The sequence below is a fragment of the Chiroxiphia lanceolata genome, chromosome 14, assembly GCF_009829145.1.
Source record: "Chiroxiphia lanceolata isolate bChiLan1 chromosome 14, bChiLan1.pri, whole genome shotgun sequence".
Taxonomy (NCBI): domain Eukaryota; kingdom Metazoa; phylum Chordata; class Aves; order Passeriformes; family Pipridae; genus Chiroxiphia; species Chiroxiphia lanceolata.
Genome location: NC_045650.1, coordinates 19,171,044 through 19,183,288, shown reverse-complemented (window position 1 = coordinate 19,183,288; position 12,245 = coordinate 19,171,044). Strand labels below are relative to the sequence as shown.

General features: G+C 50.7%; 1 protein-coding gene across 2 annotated transcripts; it reads left to right on the top strand.

Annotated features, from left to right (window-relative positions):
* The first annotated feature begins 253 nt into the window (after nt 1–253).
* GPR174 (G protein-coupled receptor 174) lies at nt 254–7,910 on the top strand. 2 transcript variants are annotated; one of them, XM_032701909.1, is made up of 3 exons: nt 254–325; nt 1,819–1,890; nt 5,204–7,910. In XM_032701909.1, the coding sequence occupies exon 3, from the start codon at nt 5,605–5,607 to the stop codon at nt 6,580–6,582; it is 978 nt and encodes a 325-aa protein (XP_032557800.1). In that variant the 5' UTR covers nt 254–325; nt 1,819–1,890; nt 5,204–5,604; the 3' UTR covers nt 6,583–7,910. The 2 variants fall into 2 exon arrangements, with proteins under 2 accessions (XP_032557800.1, XP_032557801.1); XM_032701910.1 differs by lacking the exon at nt 1,819–1,890 and having other exon boundaries at nt 266–325.
* The last annotated feature ends 4,335 nt before the right edge of the window (nt 7,911–12,245 follow it).

Sequence of the window (12,245 nt, the reverse complement as noted above, 5' to 3'; positions counted from 1 at the left end):
CTTTACCAGGGGTCGAGCATCCCCAGACCCCCTCCTCTGACAGCAAGGGCAGCTACTGGGGCAACAGTTCCCAAAACACCCTGAAACCACCATCAGGTCTACAAATACAGACATAAAAGCACAAAAATAGAAAAGGAAAGAGGAGGAGGGTCCAGGCAGGCCCCAGGGCAGGGGGAGCACCCCAAAAGCGGTGCCCTCCCACCCCGTTCCTCTGCGCGGGCGCAGCCGCAGCTCCACCAGTTGCACTTTTGCTTTGCACGTCGAGGGAGGGACCTGTTGGCAGCACCCACAGGGCCACACGGAGCAGCCTGGCAGGACAGCAAAGGTAGGACTGATCCCTCTGTCCCAGCCAGCTCTGGTTCCAGCTAAAGGGTTTAAACTGGGCTTGTTTTCGATAACTGCAACAGAGCCGGTGCCGCTTCTGGCGGGTGCTGGGAGTGTTCAGAGGGGATGGGACACCCCAGGGAGGGACAGGAGGGTCCTGCCTTAGCACCAACCCTGTGTGTCTCCAGAAGTTAATGGGCAGAAGGCAGGAGACAGAGTAAGCCCAGGTACAGGTAAGGAGCTAATAACTCATGTTTTGCAAGAGCGAGCTCCTGTGCCTGCTCACGGATGCTCTGAGTACCCAAGGGAGAGCAGGGGGATGGCTGGAGCCAAAATATCCAGATATAAAGTGTCAAACTGTATTTTCTGCTATCATTATGTGAGCATCAAGAAGCTGAATTTAAGGATTAACATCAAATCCAGTGATTCTCAGCCTTTGCAAACCCACAGCTGCCTGGGGTGGGACTTGTTTGTAAGTGGACTCTGAGGCCACGCAGCCCCATCCCCACAACTGACCCAATTCTCTCACTGCTCTGGATTTTCCTGGGGTTTGTCTCATTCGATTTGTCCCATGGGTTTTCCCAAGTGGTCTGTTCCTCATAGGAGGCACCACACGAATTTTCCACAGGTCTTTTTCCACTTAATTGCAAGAATCAGGGAAGGGAGGAGGCAGGCTTATCACAGCCCAGGGGGATGTGCCCTGGTGACTTGGGTGGAAAACTCACAGCTTTGGTGCTCCTTGCTCTGAACATCTCCCAGGAATGCTGGGGCGTGCCAGGGAGGAGAAGAGAGCTGGGGGATTAGGATAACACACAGCACGGCTGCTCTGCGTTATTTTTCCCTTCTTAACCAAGATTAATATTGACAAAGGAGGACAGGAGCTTTTGCAAAGGATTAAAAGGCCAAAGCAGAGTATTTCATATGGCATTAAAACAGAGCATTTCATAGAATATGCTGAGTTGGAAGGGACCCATCAGGATCAAGTCCAGCTCTTGGCCCTGCACAGGACACTCCAAAAATCCCACCATGTTTTCCTGTATATTCTTGGAATTCAGTTAATACAGCAAAGGGCAATGTTGCCCCTCTGGAGGAAGACACAAACCACAAATATTTACAAGGAAACTGCTTCAAGGCAGAGAAGCTTTTATCCTCCCCTGATGTGAATTAAAAGAATCGAAAAGAAAACCTGTGCAATGATCAGTCTCTAGTTCTGTGACTTCTGTTCTCAGTTAATACCTAGTATTAATTAATACCCACTAGTTACTAATAGTTATCTCTGCCAAAACAGGACAGCAGCACTTCAGGTGAGCTGAAGAACAAGTGGGCACTGGGAGAAGCCCAGCACAGGACACCACTGGGCCCTGTCCCCACACCCCCAGAGAACCCACACGGGGGGACAGAACCACCCTCACTCCACCTCCACCAACGCAGCATCAGCAGGAAACTAAATTTCCATTTCGTATCACCCATGTGCATGTTCTGCTTTTATTTTAGGTTGTGGAGGAGAAGGAGTTAAAATAGAAGAGAGGTGCCAGGCAGCAGCACAGCCCAGCTCCCCCCAGAAGGGTAAGTCAGCTGGTGACACCAGGGTGCTGCTGCTGTGCCCGAGTCACCTCTGGCACAGGCCTGACGTGTTCTTACAGCACAAACACAGCCCCAAACTGAACCCAGGGTGGCTTGGCACCCACAGCTCACCTGTGCCAGCAGCAAGAACGGTGCTTGGGGGCAGGATCCATCCAGGCTGATCCCTCACCCTGGCTCTGGGAAGGAGCAGGAGGTGTGGGACAGCATCCCAGCTCCTGGGGGAACCTGAGCTCCAAGAGGGTTCCAGACACAACCCCACAGCAGGGACAGCACCCCAAACTGTACATGTTTGTACATGTACTGCCCTCCCCCCGGCTGGATTTAAAGCCTCTCCCCCACCCAGCTGGGTTTAAGGGCTGTTGTAGCTTTTCCTGGGGTAAAACCCTCAGGACTTGCTAACGAGCCCCTGGGTTGACTCATGATTTTTAAGCACCCTCAGGTGTAGCTGCTGAGCCCTGATGGGCTCTGAGGGGGGTGATGGGCTGTGATGAGGGCACGGGGCAGAGCCCACAGGTGTGACCCCTCAGTGACTGCTCCCACATCCCAGCCCCTGCACTGCTCACATGGCCACAGGGTTGCCCTTCAGCACGTGGAAGATGCTGCACACAGGCCATGGCCAGATGTAACAAGCTCGTTTAGGGTCTGGCTGCAAAATTTACCTGCTGCCTCTGCCTCATGAAGCACAAAGTCTTCGTCCAGTGCCCCAACGTGGCTGCCTGGGGGGTCTCCTTGGCAAAATCAGGGGGAAAATCCACTCAGGGGAAGAAGGGGGCTGTGCCTGGGGAGAGCCTCTCCCCTGCCCCTCTGTGCTGGGGGGAAGCAAGCATGGAGCACACGAAACAAAATTTCCTCTTTCTGGAGCTTTTTTTAGCCTCCTGCTGGTTTTTACACAGCACGTGGGGCTGAACTTTGTGATGTTGCTGTTTGGGATTTCCAGAGCACTGTTTCTCACGTTGCTGAGTTTTTATACCCCTCTCCCCGAGCTCCAAGGGTGTTTCTGGGGGCTCTGGGTGAGCACCCTCAGTGCTGCCCGCCTTTAGCTGGGCCTTCTGGGACCCCTCGTGCCACAGGGAGAGGCAGAAGGTGCTCCCAGTGCATCCCTGACCAGGGCCAGGCTGGAGGAAGCAGGGCATGGAGTTCCAGGAAAGTTGCTGTGCAGTGGGGATGGGAAGTGCAGGAGCTGGGGCACAGCAGGAAAAACATGAGTGTGCACATGTGTGTGCAGTGGCTGTGGATGGGCTGGGGTTGCACTTTGTCCTTCCCCCTGTGTGTCTCATGGCCCAGACACAGAGTTAAAGTGAGTTTACCCTTGTGGGAATGCAGCAGGAGGAAAAAGGAGCATGATTGAGTCTCCCTGAGTGGGTGACAGGAGCCCCTGCCAAGAGGTGAAAGACAAGCTGCCTTAAATTAATTAAAAAAAAAAAAGAAGATTAGAGAAATCACTGTGAGGAAGAGCTGGGTGACGTGGGCTTAGGGCTTTGTCCTGCCCTGGATGCCCCATGGATGATGCCCCATGGATGATGCCCCATGGATGATGCTCAGCCTGGTGCAGTGGTGCCAGCTGTGCTGCCATCTGGGCAGGGAGAGATGACACCTGAGCTCCTCTGCTGGTGCCTGGGAGCAAATGTCAGGCAAGGAGCTGATGGAATCATGGAATGGTTTGGGGCTGGAAGGGACCTTAAAGACATCTCATTCCACCCCTGCCATGGGCAGGGACACTTTCCTTAAAGCCCCAGCCAACCTGGCCTTGGACACTCCCAGGGATGTGCCAGTCAAGCCCCATCAAATGGAAATCAAGGCCCTCAGCCCAAGTTACCCACCAGTGATGGATAAAACCCCAGGGGTTTTAGGTGAGCACCAGTGAGTTTTCCTGCTTGATAAAGAGATTACTCACATTCCTAAAGGTTTGTGCATTGGAAGTTGGAGGGAGAATTGCTAAAGGAATTGGAAAGTCTTTGAGCTGAAAGCTGGTTTCTCTATGGTTTATTAATCATTGCTCCTGGAGTTTAATGGGATTATTTCAGGAGCCATTTTGCTCCACTGGTTCTGTGGATGCTGGCTCCCTGCAAGGAAGGAAGATTGTCTCAGTCTCCTTGGAATCATCACTCAGTGGTGATGAAAAGGCAGGAGAAACTACACAAACAGACACAGAAAGGCTGCACTCCCCCCAACCATTTCCTTTTGTAGAATATTTTCTGTTTCCACTCAAAGCTACTTCAAAGTTTCGGTGCCATCACACCAAGTATTGAACATCAGCACTGTTAATAAGCGTTCACATTTTAATGCCTGCACCTCAAAGCACAGGAAAAACCAGCAGGGACTGCAGCAGGGTGTCATTTTACCTTTCAAATGAAAAAAAAATAAATTAAAACCTTTAAAATTAAATAACTGTGCCTTTGGCATCTGGGTTGGTACCTCCAAACTTCTCCCACTTAGACCTGCAGGTTAATTCTTCATGTAGAAGCCAAAGGCAAACCTGAGAGAGTTTGGGCAGAAATCTGAATTTCCTCCAGATTTTTCAGAGCTGGCTGAGGTTTTTGTGTCTGGCACATTCAGATAACATCAGCTCTTTACCGTGCAAACAATTTGAAACAAAGTCCACCCACAATCCCCTTAGTGCCAGTGTCTGGTATTTCCAGCAGCCCCAGCAGTCCCAGGGTGGGTGAGGAAAGGCTTGGAAAAAGCAGCTGTGAGAAAATCAGATTCACTCTACTGCAGGTTGTTGTGCAGCAGAAGGTGGTCAATAAGTGGCCAATTGTCCCTGCTTGCAGCAGGGATGGTTCATGTTCTGTTTATGAGCAGAAATGAAAAAGCTGACCCTGGTTTGGTGAAAGCCACCGAGCTGTGACTTCCCCTCCTGACGTGGCGGCTGCTCCAGTGGGAAATGTTTGTGTCCCATCACGTGTTACACCAGGAGCAGATCTCCCTCTGCCACCTCTGGCCGTGGGGAGGGTTGAACCTTCAGAAGGGCTTTCCTGGGCAGAACAGGGGAGTGTGATGTGAGAGTGTCCCAGCCAGCCTGGGGGAGGCAGGCACGGCGCTCGCCGGAGCATCTCAGCCACGTGCCTGGACACAGGGAGACCAACAGAACTGGTTTGTAGCAGCAATTAAACACATTTTCCATTTATTCCTCAGTGGTTTCACACCTCCACTGGACAAGGCATGGTTCTTGTTAGGCAGGAGGAGAGCTGACCATCTCCAAAGCCACAAAGGTTTCTGCTGGACAGAGGTTCCCATGGCTCTGTTTGACCTGTGCCTCCCCACAATGCTCTAACTGCATCTTTCTGTCTTCCAGCTGTGGGGCCACGTCAGTTGTTGAATTCCTGCATTGAGAGAAGTGGCTGAAATGCCACCCAAAAGGTGACAGAGACACAGCTCTGTGAGGCCCTGCCCTCCTGGGCACACGGCAATGCCCTTCCCAGCGTGGATCCCCTCCCTGCCCATCCTGCAGGACAGCACAGCAAGGGCTGGTACCATCTGACAGGGAGCATGAGCATGGCACGTGAGCAGGGCTTGGATTAACTCCCTCACCCCAAAGTGACAGAGCTCCTCCCCAGAGCAGCCAGGAACCAGACCCTCACACAGGGATTCCAGGGCTGAAACACTTCACTGAAGCAGCTGAGGACAAGGTGGCTGCAGGGCACGCTGAGGGACATGTTATGATGCCGGGGCTGAGCACGGGCCCCGAGCGCAACCATGACCAACAGCTCCAACTGCACAGAGACAGACCTGAAGCGCTACTACGCCGTCACCTACACGGTGATCCTCATCCCCGGCCTCATAGCAAACACACTGGCCCTGTGGGTCTTCTACGGGTACATGAAGGAGACTAAAAGGGCCGTGATATTTATGATCAATTTGGCCATCGCCGATTTACTGCAGGTTCTGTCCCTGCCCCTGAGGATTTTCTATTACCTGACGGGCACGTGGGAATTCGGGGGAGGGCTCTGCCTGCTCTGCTTCTACCTGAAGTACGTCAATATGTACGCCAGCATCTTCTTCCTGGTGTGCATCAGCGTGAGGAGGTACCTGTTCCTCATGCACCCCTTCAGGTTCAGCGACTGCAGGCGTGTCTGTGACATCTACGTCAGCGTCGTGGGCTGGGTCGTGGTCTGCGTGGCCTGTCTGCCCTTCCCGCTCCTCAGGCTCCACAAGGATAACAAAAACACCTGCTTCGTGGATCTGCCCATCAAGGAGCTCGACCTTCCCACCTCCATTACGCTGATGACAATAGGGGAGCTGGTGGGGTTCGTGACACCCCTGCTCATCATCCTGTACTGCTCGTGGAAGACCATCCTGTCACTAAAAGAGAAAAACTCTGCTTTGCACGACCTGGGGGAGAAGAAAAAGGCTTTGAAGATGATTCTCACCTGCGCCCTGGTGTTCCTGATTTGCTTTGCACCTTATCACATCGGCTTCCCCCTGGACTTCTTTGTGAAGACGAAGCAGATCAAGGGGGGCTGTGTGCAGAAGGTGATCTCGGTGTTCCACGCCGTGGCTCTGTGCCTCGCCAGCCTCAACTCCTGCGTCGACCCCGTCATCTACTACTTTACCACAGATGAGTTCAGGAGACGCCTCTCCAGGCAGGATTTGCACGACAGCATCCAGCTCCACCACCTCAGCTACACCAGGAAACACTCCAGGGACGTGCTCATGGAGGACACCACAGAATAGAGACTCACTAGATGTTGGGCTTTGGCCCACTGCTCTCCCCATGACTCAGGCAAACTTCTGCTTTCAGTGAGGGTTGGAGTAAACAAACAACCCCCCCCCCCCCAAACCCCAAACCTGACCAAAGACGTGTTGATTTAATACTTTAGTTGCAATTTTTCTCTGAATATAAATAACAACATTTCCATTCCTAAGCTGGGCAGGCTGGAGCAGGTGGAGGACAAGGACCCGTGGCAGAAGTGATGCTGTGCCCTGTTGTCACCTGTGGCACTTCCCAGCCACGTCCTGGTCATGCACTTCAGCAAGAGGCAGCAAAGATTTTGGGCTCCTGCTATGCAAAATGAATTTGAGCCAAAAAAATTACAGGATGACACAATATTATATATTTCTGAAGCACAAGACAATCCAGCAGGGACTAACCTGTGCCAGGAGCCTCCAGCCACGTTGACCACAGAGTGAGGAGCAAAAAGTGGCCCCAAAGGACTTGCCATTTAAATAATTAAAGAAACCTCACTTTTGGGGTGTAGCAAATGACAGACCCCCAAATCACACAGTCATTGAAGCTTCTAGACACTATTTTTGTGCCATCAGTTCCCATTTCTGGCTGGAAAGTCACGTGGTTTGGAGCCATGTTGTGTAGGGGGCTGTGTTTGGAGGGTGTTTATTCAGGCTTTCAGGTCCTCTTTTCACCAAAAATGGGGCAAATTATTTCCCTTTCACTGATAACTGACCCACAGATCACATCCACTCCTCATTAGCAGGATTAAAACACAGTCAGAGGATCCAAACCTTTCCAGAGTTTGCTTTGAAACTCCCTGTGAAGCAGAGTCAAAGGTGCCACCCAAGAGGCTATAAGTGATTACTAAGAAAGGCTCAAATGTGGATGTATTTTTAATAATAACCTCTTCAAAATCAAGCCACAGAAGCTTTGGGACTTTGGGATTTCATTTGTTCCTTCTTGTAAAATGTATTTTTCTGTGAACATTTGAAATGTTACAGTTTGAATGTAAAATGCTGTGACAGTCTGAGTTTTTATTTATGCCAATGTTGTTTTATAATTTATAGGAAAAACATAAATATTGTAGGAAAATCATGTGGAGCCCAGAGAGCATCAGAACACAGATTTTCTTTTTTTCTTTTCAAAAACTCTTCCAGATAATAAAACAAAACTCCACCACCTCATTCCTACAGGAATCTGAGCCAGTTCTATACCTGAGTGAAGGCTGAGAAAGCACTGATAAATCAAGGAAACCACAGAGTACATTGTAATACGTTAACAACAGTGAAAAAAAAATATTTATTTTTGTATTTCCTCTTGTGTATAATAAATCCTTTTTAAAAATGTTTTTAAATGTGGTTCTTGGCCCACTTTTCCTTTTCCATGACCAACACACACTTACAGGGACCAACACGTGGCAGCACCCGGGTTGCTGATGCCTCTTGAGCACCTGCAGAACATTTCAGAGGCAAAATTATTTTAACTTCTCTCTTGTGCACTGAGGAGAAAAGCAAAGGGGTGGGTTTAGCTGGACAATAAGAATTCCTAAAGCTGCAGGAATCAAGCCCATCACTGCCCTTTCTGGTCCCCACGGGAGGGGACCTGTCCAACCCCCCAGAGCTACTTTTAGCTCCCGAGGGGAAAAAGATGTTACAAAAAGCGGTGTCAGAAGTTCAGAAATTGGTCAGTGAGAGAAACCTCAACAAGCTGATGTTTCCCCCCAAGAAAATCCCATGGGTGCACCCACTGCCACAGCAATGGGGGTTATTCAGATCAGAATTAAACATCTCTTTCTTACAGGAAGTGGGGTGGGGATGAGTCCAGGAGGGACCTGCCTGCCCTTCCCTGTGGCACCTCTGCTCCAGGTGGGATCTGTTTGGCCACACGCTCCATCACTGAGGTTTCACAAGCCCCAGGAGATGCTGCCATGGACTTTTGGAGAATCAAGGCAGCACTTAAATTAACAGGAGGTGTATTTTCATGCCCCAGACCAATCACACACCAGCAGGGAGGTTCTCTGCTGCCTTTCTGCCACCCAGGAAAGTCTCACATGGGGATGGCACGTGGCACAGGGGAGGTTTGGAGGAGCCAAGCAATGCCCAAGCACTGCTGCAGCAGAAACAAGTGCTGTTTGGTGGCTGTTCTGCCCAGCTCTTAGCTCTGTGCTTGGCAAGATCCCACTCCTCACCTGGACTTTGTTCTCCATCAGTCTGTTCAGAGCCAGCAGAAGCTGAGGTTCCCATGAAAATCTTTTCTCTGGAAAGATTTTTGAGTAATATAATCTGAATAATCTCTTCTCAGCACAGGACTGGGAATCTGAATGAGAACATAACTGAGAGCATGAAAAAATACCCCAAAACATCCCCTTTACTCTGCATGAAGTATTTCCTCTGCTTGCAGCTCTGCCCCCAGAGGGTTGTTATCGCTGAGGAGCAAAGCACTGAGGTCTCTGCCAATGATCTCACCAGGCTGAGTCTGTGCTGGAGTGACAAGTGGCTTTTGGACACTGAATTAGGCTTAATTTGGGCTGGGCCAAAAGAAAAGCCATCAGGGCAGCAGCACAGAGCCAGGGAAGGTCTTGGGGATGCTTTGGCAGCTTAAGCTGTTTAAAAAGAGCATTAAGGGTTTTGATAAGTCTTATTTACACAGAAGACAAGGCGAGTGAGGCTGACTCGGGGCTGGTTGGAGCAGCTCTGGGTGTATTTCTGACACCACCCATCCCAGTGCCGTTTCCATGGGCTTTCCCCACCTCCCAGCCTGAGAGCTGCAGGAGATTTCATCGCCCCCCAGGCTGCACTCCTCAGCTTCCTCTGCCCCTGTCACCACAATGGGTGCACTGGGGCTTTGGTTACTCATGGTGAGACCTGAACTGCACGTGCATGTGAAGGCTGGCACAGAAGTGGGAGCACACACCTGCTTCTCTGCCCGTGTTCCTCTTCACACCCTGACAAGGGCAGAGCCCCTCAAACTGCTCAGCCAACACCTGAACCGCCCAATTCCTGAAGTCTGGTGGCAGTGAATTCCCTATTTTGGCTATATGGCATTGCTGGCAAACACACTTCTGCTGCTTTGAGCCATCACGTGATGGCATCTTTGCTGTCCCTCCCTCTTGCACCAGGAGCAACTGGTTCCCTTTTCAGCTCCTCTGCAGGACTCGTGCTGTGGTGGAGGTGAGGTCTCACCATGCTCAGGACCTCCAGCCACCTCCTATCCCTGGAGGTGGGAGCAGAGCCACGTGCCAATGGCCATGGCACAGCTCCTCCAGCATTTCCAGTGCCCTCTTCATCTCCTCTGCCATCACCAGCCACTGCTCATGAACCCAAAATATCTCCTTTCAGCACAAAAAGAGCTGACTTACAGCTCCTCTTACCTAAGCAGAATTTTCCCCCCCTTACATGTCTTTTTTTATCAGCACTAGGTTTTATTTGCTATTTTGTCAGCTGGTTGCTCAACATCCTGGGCAGCCTCCTCGTTTCTCTGTAACTGTTAGATTTTCCTGCCCGGGTTAAGCTGCAGCAGCAGCAGCAAATTTTGACACATAACTGCACAGTTCACTTCCTTTTTTGCTGTTAGAGCCCAAAAATGAGCATTGTCCCCAGCTTGTTGGGCACAAAGGCACTCACACCAACCCACAGCCAGTGACCCACACACAAGACCACCCTGTCCAGCACAAAATCAAAGAGATAAAATCTTGTCAGAGATGGTTTGATAAAAACCTGTGAAAAAATAAGTTGGACCTGTCAAAGCAGTGTTTGGTTAAGTCAGGGCACAGGAGCTCCAGTCTTTGGGGTGATAAACTGAGCTCTGTGAATGTGACCTACAGGATCTACAGCAGTGGCCAGGAGATCTCGTCTGGAAAAATAAAAAAAAGCCAGTTACTTAAAGCATCAAGAACCAAACAACAGTAATAAAATGCAGTCATGTCACTGCTCCTCCCTGTAGTGAGGGAAACCTGCAGCTTCCACTTGATGACCAAAAATCCCCTGGAAGGGAAGGGAAGAGGAAGGTGATTTGGTTCTGGGGGGGTGATGATCCCAGTGGTAACTTGGCAATAAATAATTAATTCCCTGCTTTGGTTTCTCTGCACTTGGCAGTCGTAGCTTTTGTCACCCTCATGTCCTCAGCCCTGTTCACTGATTAATTCTTAATTTTTTAAAAATCAGAATCACAGAATATGCTGAATTGAAAGGGACCCATCAGGATAATCAAGTCCCACTCCTGACCCTGCACAAGGCACACCAAGAATCCCACCCTGTCCCTCAGAGCGTTGTCCAAACGCTCCTTGAGCTCAGGGAGCTGTAGAAGCCTTGTCACCCTGCCTGAAGCTGAAGCAGTTACAGCTTTGCCTCCTCACAGTGACAAAAAAACCCCCAAAGCCGGGGGAGGTTCAGCCTCTCACCCGAGCAGCGCCGGTGCTTCCGTGGTGGGAGCGGAGCTGTAACGGCCCCTTCCCACCCACCCCAGACAGGAAAGCCTTTGTGCTTATCAGCTACATCTGTGCTGCACTGAGAGCTGCTCTCATGGGCCTCTGAGGGCTCTCTGCCCTCCTCAGAGCTTCACACAAGTCACAGGTCACCACTGGAGCGGGTGGATCTCTGGATGATGCTCCAGAAACATCTCTTCCTCTTCCCGACTCTCTGAAAGGGTTTTCCATGGTGGAGCTGTGCTGGTGGAGGTGGTTTGGCAAAGGCAGCATGTCTGGGCTGAGGAGAGCCTGTCCCCAGGATTGCTGGCTCCTGGGGCACTGCTCAGGCCTGAGTTTCCCTGTAGATCAAGACCCTTGACTGAGGGAAAAGAGAGTTTCTGGTTGAGGGCCTTGAGTGTAGGAAAAAACAGTGAGCTCCAGGCCTCCACAGCCTTTAGAATCCCAGGATGGTTTGGGTTGGAAGAGACCTTAAAGACCAGCTGGTTCCACCCCTGCCATGGGCAGGGACACCTTCCACTAGCCCAGGTTGCTCCAAGCCCTGTCCAACCTGGCTTTGGACACTTCCAGGGATGGAGCAGCCACAGCTTCTTTGGGCAACCTGTGCCAGGGCCTCCCCACCCTCCCAGCCGAGAATTCCTTCCCAATATCCCATCGAGACCTCCTCCATCCATGGATCTATTCCTGATGGATCCCACACGCTGATGCTCCCACTCCAGAATTAAAGCACCTGGTTCCATTCCAACAAGGGATTAGGTCTGTGGGAAGGAAGTTCCTTGTTCCAGAATCAGGTGTCCACCCGTGGGCTTAACCCAGAGAGCTTCAAACGTCACCAAGGCCTAAAAGGGAACAGCTCAAGGGAACCCAAATGCTTCTGTAAGACACAACATCTACATCCACAGTCAGAAGGAGTTCTCAGACAGTAAACTCACTTTCACATCTGTTAACGTGGAACTTGGGGGTGTCCCAGTACAAAAAGAGAGAAAATACACCTAAGTAAACAGAATAGTTGAACTGTAAGAAATAATTTCCTTGGGAGGTAGAGTTTAGGTGGAGAGCCTCTAATTATTTCAAGACAGGAAATACACCCATCTGTACTGCCTAGGCAATATCACAAATATATGCACTTAATGAAGGACCAATTTTAATGAAATTATGCGGCTGTAATTATCCATATTGTAATTATTTTCGTTGCAGCCTGGAAGCTTCAATCAGTGCTGGCATTTGGGCTCTGTGCCACAGTTG